This window comes from Corapipo altera, unplaced genomic scaffold (assembly GCF_003945725.1).
Source record: "Corapipo altera isolate COAL_440 unplaced genomic scaffold, ASM394572v1 46, whole genome shotgun sequence".
In the NCBI taxonomy this organism is placed as follows: Eukaryota; Metazoa; Chordata; class Aves; order Passeriformes; family Pipridae; genus Corapipo; species Corapipo altera.
Genome location: NW_020884883.1, coordinates 8,816,974 through 8,830,536, shown reverse-complemented (window position 1 = coordinate 8,830,536; position 13,563 = coordinate 8,816,974). Strand labels below are relative to the sequence as shown.

The 13,563-nt window shown below is 43.2% G+C and overlaps 1 protein-coding gene across 2 annotated transcripts in view; it reads right to left on the bottom strand.

The window, feature by feature from the left end:
- Positions 1–983: 983 nt before the first annotated feature.
- The window catches only part of HPCAL1 (hippocalcin like 1), an 80,803-nt gene continuing 68,223 nt past the window's right edge, over positions 984–13,563 (bottom strand). For both annotated transcript variants that reach the window (XM_027641114.1, XM_027641113.1), the window contains exons 3-5: positions 6,270–6,672; positions 5,013–5,118; positions 984–2,188 (exon numbers count right to left, since the gene is read on the bottom strand). In XM_027641114.1, the coding sequence (XP_027496915.1) occupies positions 2,091–2,188; positions 5,013–5,118; positions 6,270–6,647 (582 nt within the window). In that variant the 5' untranslated portion in view covers positions 6,648–6,672 and the 3' untranslated portion in view covers positions 984–2,090. The remainder of the gene's footprint in view (positions 2,189–5,012; positions 5,119–6,269; positions 6,673–13,563) is intronic.

Genomic DNA, 13,563 nt, shown 5'->3' with positions numbered 1-13,563 from the left:
AACAATTGCTACCCAGCCCATGCAAGAAGAGCCATTAGAGTAAGAACATCTGCAGCATCTCTAACACCCCAGCACCTTCTAGCAAACAGCCAGCATGAACACAAAAAGGCTAGAGACAGACTATCAGCAATCACGGAATTACATTTTTTTCAATAGTTTCCTTTTTTTTTTGCTGGGCTTACCCAGGGAAAGCAGGCAGACTTCTGATTAACCTCCTTTTCAGGGTTGCCTCATCAGCAGACTGTTGTGGTTGAAAGCACTGTCAATTTAACAGCTCAAATTTGAATTTCCAGGGAAGAAAATGAACACACTCTTCTGCTTGGCAGCACTGACAGAAGTCTTTGTTCTAGACCAAGTCTGATCCAACAACGTATTTCCATCTGGATATTGCAACCATTTCTCTCTCCTTCTTTTAATGTTAAAGTATTATCATCTAACTACTACTAGAACATCATACTCAGTAAAAATCCCTTAATTGCATACTCAACATTAACATCAATCATTTGTTGATCCTTTACTTTGCAGAGAGGACAGTCTTATGCAGCTAACTGCAGATCTGATGAACGTGGGGAAAACTGTTTCCATGCTACCAGTGTCAAAAATTATTCCAATAGCACGTACCTGGTATCTGAACAGAGTTTTATTTTGTAAAACCATGGTCACAGTAGCCCAGCCAGCAGGGTCAGCAGCTTTTCCTTCACTGACGTGAGCAGCTATGCATCCAGCAGAAATTGAGCTGTCACCTTCCTGCAGTCTTCACAGGGATTCAGCCAGAATGGAGCAGGATCCCACAGGCAGCACCTACAGGTACTAATACCACTGCATTAACCCAGCGACAAGAGCTGGCTCCCCGAACCCCTACGTACTTACAAAGCAACATGTCCCAGATAAGACGGGGACATGTCGGGCAGGAAACCAGCCTTGTCCTTCCCCAAATACCTGGCTCTAGGAACTTGTTGCATGGGTTAGATCAAGACAGGCAGTGACAAGAAAAGTAGTCTTTTATTTCAATTAATATTTCTTGGCATTAGGCAGATATTAAATAACACTGGAATGCACAAGACTATTAACATATCAACAGCAAAAGGGAGGAGGTGTAGCCAAGTTGAGAACAGCAGTGCCAGTCACATCACCTCGGGGCACTCAAAAGCCATTTAATGCAGCAACCACCAGAAAGTAGGACTCCACTGAGAAATACAAAATGAGGATGAACTCCTTTCAGGTCTTTTGTTAATACAGTAACATTGGAATGACTGACAGTAAAAATGAACAAATAATTGCATTCAGGAATTAAACAGGGTGAAATATCCACAAACTGCTAGTCATGCATTTCTTTTGGAACAGCAATTTGCTAATGCATAAATATCACAAAAAAACAATCTCCAAGATTTGAATAAATCACAGACAACTAGAAGAAACAAAGCTCGAATTCTATTTTATGCCTTAAATAGATGACCTAAATATTTAAAATTTTACTTCACCATATATATATAATTTATATATATATTAAAAGAAAGTAAAGACCATTAGATAAGTGCAAGCAATTTTCCTCAAAAAGAAAATTGGAACCATGCCCAGGAAAGCTGCTTTTTTTTTTTTTCCTTTTTTCTTTTTCTTTTTTTTTTTTTAAACTTTCTACTCCATTTCAGTCCACTGTCTTTTTTTTTTTTTTTAAACATAGTAATTTCTGAAGCAAAATAAATTATCTACCATCTGCTATGTTGGGTAAAGTCCTACCTAGCATCTTCTCGGGAACTACTAGAACATCACCTTTCTTACAGACTAAGTGAAATGGTATCTCACCAGTGATTGAACTCTCTCGTAGCTGCATGTAAACATACCTTTCAATTAATGTTTAAAATGTGCAGAGTGAATTGTAACATTACAGGGAAGCAGAAACGGAGCTGCCGAAGGAGAACTGCACTGGTGTTATTGGGGGGAGCGAGGGCTGGTTCGCTCGGACACACACACACAATCTGGCAACGGGATCTTATCCGCAAAGTGTGGAGGAACGGTTGAGAAGGCATCCGTTTGCGAGCAAAGCTTGAAGGACACAAGCCGAGATTCTCTGAGCACACTGTCCGCTTTAATCAGAATTGACTCGCGCTACTGGGGTCACACTGTAACAACCGCACGATGGAGGGATCGCTCTTGGCACCTTTGATGAACTCTTCCAGGGACAGTTTACCTGAAAGGGAGAAAAACCCAAATGGAAGTAATTCTTAAAACTTCAGTTGTTGCCACCACCATTACTGCAGCTTAAAAGAATCCCTCTTCACCAGAGCAACATACATCTATCTAATCTATCACAAAGGCATCTAAGGGAATTTAGTGCAACGCACAGCAGCTAAATCCTACTCAAGCCTTTAAGTCCAAATACATTTTTCTTCTGCAAAACAATCCACAATAATAATTGTTATTTTTTTATTTAAAAAGACAGTCCCAAATAAAAAACCCAACTGTTCTAATATCATTTGGCAGCTTTTTGCTCAGAACCAGACCATACAAATAACATGACACATGAACCCAAGGTATAGTACCTGAAAACATGTACACTTTGAAATGATGCTTGTGTTACTACAACATTTTAAACCTAAATATTCCAAATATTCACACTTTGCCCCCTTGTTTGCTGTGACATGTAGGGCTGAGCAGTGATGGCATCTCCAGAACCTACAAAGTCAGGTGGGGCAGGGCTCTGAGCAACCTGATCCAGCTGACGATGTCCCTGCTCACTGGAGTGGGGTTGGGCCAGGTGACCTTTAAAGGTTCCTTTCAACTCAAACTATTCTATGATTCTGTAAGCCACTTGCCGTGCCCTGCTGGGTGTACAGGAACAGGATGGGTTTCATGTGGCAGCAAGAAAAGCCATCCTTGAGGGAGCCACCTGAGCTCTTCTGGTTTACATATCTTCAGTTTAGGCCAGAGGCACTGAACTGGATGGACCCTGTAACAGTCTGAGGGTCTGAAAAGGTGATCTCTGGAGGAGTAACCATGAGAGGCAACTACAAGAAACAACCACCCTGACATCCCCTGGCTCCAACAATCCCATGCTATGGCACAGCATAGCATGGTATGCCAAGGAGTAAAGATCTGGTTTTTCAGACCTCATCCTGGGGTTTTTCCTGATCTCAGGACTACTCCCCTGCACAGATAGCATAAGGAGCCTGTGAGCAGCCTCTGCCTTGCTTGTTATCACCAATACTCTCCTGCTTCAGCACTCTGAAAAGTGGCAGAAATAAGATGTAGCAATATTAATGAGAAATGAAACTAGGTTTCCTATGAACTGGAGCAGACAAGCATTTGTTGCATTCCTAACACTGTGTCCTGTGATCTCTCATCTACCTCATGCACTCAGCACAATCTACTCCTACCCTCACACAACACCCCAGGGCCATCCTTACTTAACCCAAACTGCTAAGCTCAAGACAGGACCCACGCACAAACATCTTGCACTTGGCAGTTGCCTGCTGTCACTTTTGGCCAAATGCAAAGGGAGGGATGCACCAGCTCATTATGCCGGTTTTCACCAGCCCCAGGATGCTGCCAGCCTGCCATGGGGATGGAAGAGGAATGACCTTGGTGGTCAGCACTCGAATCAGGTTGAACAGGGAGGAACTCTTCTCCCAAGTAACAAGCAATAGGACAAGATGAAGCGGCCTCAAGTTGCACCAGGGAAGGTTTCGATTGGATATTAGGAAAAGTTTCTTCACCGAAAGCGTTGTCAACAATTGGAACAGACTGCGCAGGGACGTGGTAGAGTTACCATCCCTGAAGGCATTTAAAAGACATGTAGATGTGGCACTTAGGGACACGGTTCAGCGGTGGGCTTGGTCATTTTGGGTTAATGATTGGACTTGATGGTTTTAGAGGTCTTTTCCAACCTAAATGATCTTACGATTCCATTAATGAGCAAGCCTTCCTCTTACAAAAATTACAGAAGTTCAAAAACCTGTGGCACACTTCTATCCTAAGTTCTGGCTAATGTTCCCAAACCAAGTGTTTTTATCAGCTTGAAAAAGAGTACTCCTAACTATTAAGACATTTATTAGTTTCCCCCTCTCCTTGTATTTCTTAAGCGAAGCACAAATCAAAACCTATTTGCAATCCCCAACAGTCAGATGAGGAAGAAGAAACATTTCCAGCCACCAGAGCACACGTGCAGATGTTATTGCTTGGCACTGCATGGCTTGCAGGGCTAGTATTTTACTGAGAATAGTATGATTTTATTTCAGCAACAACGTGCAACAGATGGAGGATGTTTATATATAGCAGGTTTTGTGACCACTACGCTGTTGCACATCTGCACGCACTGCTACTTTCCACAGAATGAAAAGACTTTAATCATGTTCTTTTAGGGCCCCCTGAATATCAAGTCAGGGGATGAAGTGCTAGTTTTGATGAAGTCAAAGGTAAAATATTTGAGGACTTCAGCAAGGCCAGAAATTTGCCTTGGGGCTGCAGCAGCAGACACCAAAATGCAGCCACAAAATTCTCTTAAATAAAAACCTCTCTACAAATAAGATGGTATTTTTTCATGTGTATACAGATGTATACATGCCATGAATATGCACAGAAAATAAATACTATAGACCTAGGGAATTTTTGATTTGAGGACATGCATTATGGATGACAAGCCCTGGAGTGCAAACCTATCAAGGGCAATGGGAGCAAACCCTCATGCCTAGTTTGTGCTACACCCAGAGAAAATAATCCAAAGACAATGGACTTGGGAATTTCAGAGGAGCCTTTACAGAAGGGGATTCAACCATGAAATATCAGGGAAGGACTGCTCTCTTCTCAGCACCCCAGCAGGGAAAGTCTCTCACCTGCTGCTCACTTCCCACTTATTTGTCCTATTTGTCATGGACAGATATGCTCACTGAGGCCAGTCAGAGACCAGAGACACCCCTGTCCTCTACCCCCTCTCCCCAAATACCATAATCTACCAAGACTGGGCTAGAAAACCTCTATTTCTAGAGCCAAGGAAGGGGTGTCAGTGGCGATCCTACCATCATTGTTTGTGTCCATTTGTCTGAAGATCTTGTCTGTTCGCTTCTCAGGAGTGGATTCATCCTCTGGCATTTTCATTACTGATGAAACCATTTTGTAAATTGCCTGAGTATTTAAAAGAAAAAAAAAGATATAGGAAAAACACGACCCAAATGATAAAACACCAGGATAGAGAAAAAGAATTTAAGCCTGTAGCAACAAAAAAAGGCAGCTGACCCAGGCAGGCAGCTGCAGGACTTTACTTTATAAACCAAAACAAATGGGAATATCTGACTGCAGCTTTTTTATTTTTCTTTCCTGTATTCATTAGCACTTCAAAAGAAATGCTGGATCAGTTTAACTGAAATTCAGATTAATGTGTGAACAGAACTGAGCTAAAATACAGGAGGCAATGGTGTATAATTCTCTCTTCTGCAACTGGGCTAAGCCATCACCTCTTTGGCTGGCCCTCATCACACTCAGTTACATGTATGTATGAGGGGTGCTATATGGATTATGGTGAATATGTATCTATGGGACTAGGAGTTGTTTTTCTTTGTGGATGGGTAACGAAATGCATTTTCAGACTTACAAAAATGTGAATAAAGATAAATAAAGATAAGACCTCTTTAGGGTATCTGCAGTCCTAGCCTTCCACCTAAATTATCCCACCTCAGCCATGAGGACCAAATGTCACAGCACTTCCTGACGCATTACCCCCTTGCAGTACACAAGAAACACATCTCAGCTGCAGAGCAGATGCCAAGCAGCCCACTGCTGAGGCTGAGCCCTGGCGGGCACGTGGGGTAGGGCCACAGGGTGTTCTGCCTTGCACACCTCCCGCTAGAGCCTGTGGTCTACGTGTCCTCTGCCTTCTGGAGACAAAGACATGCCACAGCCTTTCATCCAGAGTTCACATTGACTCAGATTTGAAGTTTCAAAGTATTAATTTTGAGATTTATCAGGTCAGTAGAATTTGAATTTAGGTTTTTTTGATCCCATTAACACCCCACTAAGAAATCCCCAGGGAGAGCTGCAGGATTTTGGTTGCAGGCCAGCTTCACAAGTGCCCTGTTCATGTCTCAAGCCCCTTCCTCATCTGCATGTCATAGGTCCCACCATGGACTCCAGTGTCCCTTTGGGGACCACGGGCCCAGGAACCTCCTTGAGGCAGGACTGACCCAGCTCAGCACAATCTTTGTCTCCAGGTCCAGATGTCTCAGGGTGAAGAGGTTACAGCAACACAAATAAGATACACAATAGCGATCGTGCCTCACCTGCACTATTTCTAGCATTTCCCCGCGGCTGATGTACCCGTTTCCATCCAGGTCGTACATACTAAACGCCCACTTCAGCTTCTGTTCCAGCTTGCCCCGAGAGGTGACGCTCAGGGCAATGATGAATTCCCTAAAGTCAATCGTCCCGTCACCGTTGGTGTCAAAGGTGCGGAAGACATGTTCCGCAAACTTCGACGCGTCGCCATAGGGAAAAAAATTTGCATATATTTTTTTGAACTCTTCTACAGTCAAATGTCCCGTTGGGCAATCTTTTAGGAAGCCCTTGTACCACTCCTGCAGCTCATGGTCCGTGAACTCGGTGTTCTCACGCAGGTCCTGGAGCACCTCAGGGCGCAGCTTGCTGTTCTGCTTCCCCATCCTCTTCTGGGTCTGGGTTCAGCAGCTGCAAAGCAAGAGAATATCTGCCTGAGGTCCAGCCCCACCAGGCAGAGAGGGGCCAGGGGCTGGTAGAACCCTGTGAGAAACAGACCCTGCCTGAGACAAGAGGGAAAGAGGAGAAAAAGGGTACTATAAATCACCAGGAAAAGATCTCATTTCATTTAGCCTCCTTTCTTCTCTAGGGTCTCCCAGTTATTAATACGCTGTGGAAAAGAAGATAGTTTGGGAGCAAATATTTGGGAAATATTAGTCCTTATTATTACTCCTAATTATTTGGGAAATAATAATCCTCATTATTTTATTTCTCTGCTTCAATCCCACTCCTCCATCATATGGTTTGTGATGCCCAGCTCCAGATTCCTACACTTGACCCACTCCAACAGGCTGATCTGCTGCGATGATCAAGCAGGAGTGTACAGGGACAGCAGCAGTGATGAAAAGTAAAATCTGTCTATTCAAAAGTGAAAGTAAGTGGGGCTGAATAAGGAGAGGAAGGGTAGGTGGCTCTGTGCCAGTCTTGTTTGCATTGTCCAGATGCGCTTGAAAGCCCTTGGCTTACAGAGCCTCTCCTCCCTCCCTGCATCACTCACCCCACAGCAGCCCCCCAGTGCAGTGGTGCTTGGTTGATGCTCCTTGTGGCACCCCGGGGGTCAGAAAAGGGTGCAGCAAGGATAACCTCAGCACAGCCTATAGTCAACAGCAACACACTAGAAGCCTCCTCCTCTTTCTCTCAACCATGGAGGCAGCACGAGCAGATGGGTCGCTGTGACAGCATCACTGCCACAAAGGACTTCATTCTTTCCAGCCCCACCATACAATCAGAGAAAAGGGCTTTTTAAAGCCTAATGTTTGGCAAAGCAACTCTTTTCAGCTTTACTAGGGTTTATACTTTTACATAACCTTATTCATTAGGTTCAATATTCCCCAACAGGGGCCAAAGCGCATTTAAATTCAGGATTTCATCAGGATGTCAGGAAAGGGCTAGGTCTGTCCTCTCCCTTGACAATGGCCATGTTTTGCCACACAGGTGAGACTGCCCAGCAACAGGAAAGCTCCTTCGACAAAATGAAAGATGGTCAATCTGCACTTAGGCAACAACAGGAAAAAACCAAAACCTTGTTAATTTTTTTTGTTTTTATCCCTTGCAGCTTTTCATGGCTTCTCAGCAATATGAAACTGTATTGCCAGGCTAGAGATTGAGCAGCATCTCCTTCCGCAAACTCAAAAAGTTTATTCTCAAGTTTGCACAAAGTCACACCCAAACCCTTGTGACTGTCCCACATAAATGACAATTCTCTGCACAGCCTGTTATGCCCGTTAGGCTCGCTCACAGCCAGTGCAGAAGACAGGTTAGTAACAGGCCAACATCGCATGACTACTTGGAAACCACAAGAGCTGAGCAGCAAAGCATACAGAGATCAGGAAAAACAGGGGCTAAGCACTTCCCAGAGAATAAAAATCCCAGGCATACATAAGAACCCTAAAAAAATTAAAATATTAAAGGTCAGTTAAAAAATAAGTTGCTCTACAGTAGACAGATTTTCAACAGGTGAATTTAAGCTTGTTTATCTGTCCATTTAGTCTCTGCATTGCCTCAGATATGTAAACAATCCACATCCCGCTCTGTGGCTTAAAGCTCAGAGACAAAACCCAGTTAGCCACTCATTAGTTCAACGCATCGGGCTTAACCGAAAATGTGTTATCATTAGCACTTCTGTTTTCTAGAAAATCTGTCAATGTTTCAATGCCAAAGCTTTATTTTTGTCCATTATATTGCAGTTTTCTCAACACACCTGACATACCTCTGCTTTCCCCACATTCGGGGATGCTACAGCTCCCAGTCCCTGCCAGCACGACCCCTAGGAAAGCACTAGGCTGCCCTCCAGTTAAACTACTAGCTCGCAGCTGCTGCCACTGCCTTTCCATCTTTGAATCTCCAATGCTCCAGCTATTCATCCTTCTACTGCCGAAAGCAGAAAACACAATATTCTACTCTGCTGCAGTCAATTTGCAGAAAACAGCGGCTTAGAGCAAATAATGGATCAGACGTGGTCCTTTTTCTTTAGGAGCAGAAATTGTAACATTATGTTCCTGTCCTGGGGTGAGGAGGTGCCTTCAGTTTCTACCCTTCAGCAAAGGTTTCACTTAATGATTCCCAGATACTTTGTAAGAACTAGTATCCAGGTCAAAAAGCAGTACCTGCCTCACCAGTCACTGCCTTGGAATTTCCTGGGAGAGGGGCAGAAGGAACAGCAGAGTCCACTTAATGCAGGAGCTGGGCTTTAAGCAGAAATAACCCCAGCTTTAATGACACACAGGGTTAAGGACTGTAAAACTTCCAACTGGTAGCTACAAGAGGTTTGAAAAGGTTTAATGCCATTTCTCCCCGTTCCTATAATACCTTTATTATTCCTGTTCCCTTAAAAATAGAGACCCCCCAGAAAAAAAGAGGTAAGATGATAATTCCATTTATTAGATTTCACTATTTCTACTAGTGGTAAGATATATCCCGTTATTTGAAGAGATGATAATTTAATATCAGCTTCAAAAGCTTTATATGCATGCCATCTTTGCATTCAAAGATTATAGGCTATTTCAACCCTTCCTCGTCTTTTATATCATTTTATATCAGAAAATGTGCAATGCTCTGAACACAACCCTTTTTGCATATGAGCTTTCTGAAAGGCTTCGTAATGTGTTCATCCCAAATGCAACCCTGCAGTTGTAATGAATTTGTTGTGAATAATCAAATAACCAACATTAACATTAATTTATTAAAGCCTATCTGAAAAAAACAGCTTTGATGTAAATTGTGTTGCAGGTAGCTCCTTCAAAATGAAATGCCTAAATATCTCATTAATCATGACAGTAAACCCTGCTGCTGGCATCCAACCGACATTTCATTCGATTGCTATAAAATGCTTTCATTAAATCACTTTCCAGAGGCTCAGCAGCTGATTTAGCCACGAGACCACTCAGAGGATGGCTGCTAATGGAAATCACAGGGAGCGAGACTGGGATGCTCATGTCAGTCCTGTGATTAGGGCTATGGGGTTTTTTTGTTTGTTTGTTTTGTTGGTTTTTTTTTTGTTTTGGTGTTTTTTTGTTTTTTTGTTTTTTTTTTTTTAATAAGCCTTACCAGTGAAATCACTTTCTGCAGTGGGTGTAGAAGGTGAGACGGGAAAGACATCCTTGCACTCAATGTTGCCCTGGGCAATCAGCAGAGATCTAACTCCAGCATAGCCTGCCCTTCCCTTACTTCCCATCACACCAGGGTGAAATCCAGGAAAGTGAAGCCACATATACTGCAGCAAAGTCTGTTTCTGCTTACTTTGATTAGCAAAAGCCCTCAGAGCATCTGGCACTATCATGGCAATAAGAAAAACAATCACAAGAATGCCCTTGACATGATCAGACAAGGAAAAGCTTGGTAGTATAAACACAGACCAGAGGACTTCATGAGTCTATCACTAATCATGAAAGCAATGCTCAGCCATGTAAGGCTCAAACAGGAGGAAATGCAGATGCACTTTTGCTCCAGTTTCACATAAAAAGTTTTGTTAAAAATATGTGGTGCTGCTGCCTGCCTGCAGTTCTAGCCAGGCTTAAAACTGAGATGCCAGAAAACTCCTACCTGAAGAATGTAATCTCTGTCCTTCTAGGGTCAGCAATAATCAAGTAATAATCTCATTGCAAAAGCCTAGCAATGAGTAAAGAGGTCTTTTACTGAGGCCGAGACACAATTGGTGTTGTAGTTTCAGCTGAGACAGTAGCTGGCACAGTGCTGTGTTTTGGATTTAATGAGAATAATATTGATAACACACTGAAGTTTTAGTTGTTGCTAGGTAGCGTTTACCCCAAGTCAAGGACTCTTCATTTTCTGATGCTCTGCCAGTGAGGAGGTGCACAAGAAGCTGGGAGAGAGCACAGCCAGAACAGGTGACCCAAACTGACCAAAGTGATATTCCATGCCACAGAACATCATCATGGTCAGTATATAAACCTGGGGGAGTTGGCTGGGGAGGGGGGCTGATCACTGCTGAGTATGGGCTGGGCACTGGTCATTGGGCAGTGAGCAGTTGTACCGTGCATCACTTGTTTCTCTTGGATGTTATTGCGTTCTCTCTTTTTATCATCTCCCTTTTCATTACAATTATTGTCATCATTATTATAACAATATTTTATTTTATTTCAGTTATTAAACTTTTCTTAACACACGGGTTTTACCTTTTTGTTCCCAATTCTCCTCCCCATCCCACTGGGGGCACACAGTGAGTGAGCAGCTGTAAACCATGACACCCAGTTAATGCTGCACTACGGTAACTGTAGCAAACTCTGAAACAGCTAAAGTAGCAATTCTGGGGTTTTACCAACAGATGGACTGGCTGTCAGCATCCAGGCACTGAAGTATTTGAAATACCGGTGTTGGAAAGCTCCGTGCATCTCACTTTCACACAAACTCTCTGTCAACCACCAGTTACCACAGGGAGAACTGTGTTTACAAAATGTAACCCAGAAAGCTGGAGACCAAGGCAGCTTTTTACGGCAAACCTTCTGAAGACAAAACCCCCTAGAACTGAGCCCCTCATGGGTTCCTCTTAGTGAATCAGTTATGGCTGCAAAAGCAGGAATGACTCCTTAGAGATGTATTTCCTTGTGCAAACCCCCTTGGATACTAATCTAGTGTTAATAAAAAGAGGAAAAACGATGAAATGCCTGTCTGTAGGATAGAGGTGCTCTCCAGCTGAGAAAGACAGTGCACAGAGAAACAGAATAAGTACTCTTTATATTATCTGAGCTATCTGCTTTGTGGGGGAAAGTGTGGCACCATTTCTCTCGCAGTGCTCACTTATAAAGCAGAACAAGCATGTCAGATCTGTTACAGTCAAGAGGTTGTAGCACAGTGCCTCCAGGACTGTAGGAGCACAAACAAAATGAACAGCATAAGCTGGGCAGCAAACACTGCTCTGGGTTGGTCTGAAATGCTAGAACTACTTCAACAGGGGTGGAAGATTTTTTTAATTAAAAGACCTAAAGCACTGGATCCATCACTGATGCCTTCTTCATTGGGGTGCAGAAGAAAAGACAAAAGGATTTAGCCCACAGTGACCCTCTGATCATCATGTTAAGAAAGGCTTTCCATGGAAGAACTATTTTACAGCAATGGTGGTCAAACACTGGTGTAGATTCCCCAGAGAACCTGTGAAGTCCCCAACCTTGGAGACACTGAAAACCCAACTGGACGTGGTCCTGAGCAGGGAGGGCTGGACTGGATGATTTCAAGAGGTCCCTGCCAACCTCAATCATGCTGTGAAATAGCCCCAATATCCTTTTTCTATGGCCAGGTGAAGATGAGAGCCATAAGGAGGTCCTGCAATTCAGAAACCATGGTGTCTTGTTCTGAGGCTCTATTTTTAAAAGCTTGATCCTTGTATTAAGAAATCCCCACAAAATAAAATAAACAAAAAAACCCCACAACACTCCACCCTCTCCCCCCTCCCAAAAAAAAAAGGCCCCTAAAAGCCAAAAAAACCTCCACAGGTAGCCCAAATGAAAGCCTCACTCACTAAAGATCTGTGCTGCCACACTTCAGGAACACACCCTCTGGGAAAATGTTTTATGCTCTGGTAGCACCAGAGCTCAACAACTCAGCCAATGCACAGATGTGTTTAAGAAGCCTCCAGTTCCTGTGGTCCAAGCTGCAAGAGGGAGACAGGTTCTTGGGCACCTCAGCTAGTGAAAATGTTTAGTGGTAAAAATAGATCATGTAGCAACAGGACGCAAAACAGGATTATAATGACATCCTCTGGACCATGTTTTGCCCAGGGCTAGTCAGTGGTTCTGATCTGAACTGGAAGAGGAAATGCGCAGTTACATGGGCTGGGACAGATAATGAACTCCGGAGTAAAGAGCAGATTTTGTTACATGTTTTAATGCCAGTATCCTAAGCAACGAGCGTTGCAACAGAGAAGGCACAGGATATACAAATACGTTGCTATAGATATCTGGTCCTGCCTGGTAAACCCATGTGAACTTCTTTCCTGCCCTGCAGCAAATGCTGACACCCACATACCAGTCACTGCAGCACCTGTTTCGTCTTCCCAGGTTGCAGATGTGGGGCCAAAAGTAACACTTTTCGATAAGGTCTGAAGTGTGAAAAGGAGGATCTTCGCCCCTTGAAAAGCTAAATAATAGAAGCAGCAAGATGAAAGAGAAACCTCAATCAATAATGCCACAAAAAAATTAAACCCTGCAGAATTGCAGGTTTGAGGTGTGAAAGGCTAGTGTCAAGAGGGGCTGAAGCTGCTTCTGCTGCTGCCTTTGGGGAAACAGAAAGAGAAACAAAACCCACCAAGCAAAGAAGAGACCATACTAAATAAAAAAAAGGGTTTTTAAAATTTTTCACTTTCAATGACTTATCATGTTTTTATTTAAATAAAGAACGTTGCTTATTTGCAAATTATTTTCAAGTTCAATCCTTTTCAGAAGTATAGTAAAAAGAGTGGCTGAAGAGGAAGGACCACACTGTGTATCACCCACATTTCAGTTCCAGAAAACTCAGTAACAGTTCAGGTATGTACACTGAATGTCCCTCCAAACAAAAGGTGGAGTGAACTGGTAAGACACCTCAAGCCACCTTACAGGGTAAGTTTATCCATAAACACATACTCAGGAATTGTGTGGTCTTGAAAACCTGATTCCATGCCTGGGATGAAAACCCATTATAAATAACCACCTACTACCTTCAGCTTGCCAAAGAAAGACATAATTACAAAGACTCCAATCCTCAAAATAGCTATGTGAGGGAACTATTTCCAGGCTGGCATGTTCATTTCATGGAGTCAGCTGCAAGGGCTGAGATACTCACTCACAGGTCTCTGGATTGCTCCCATCT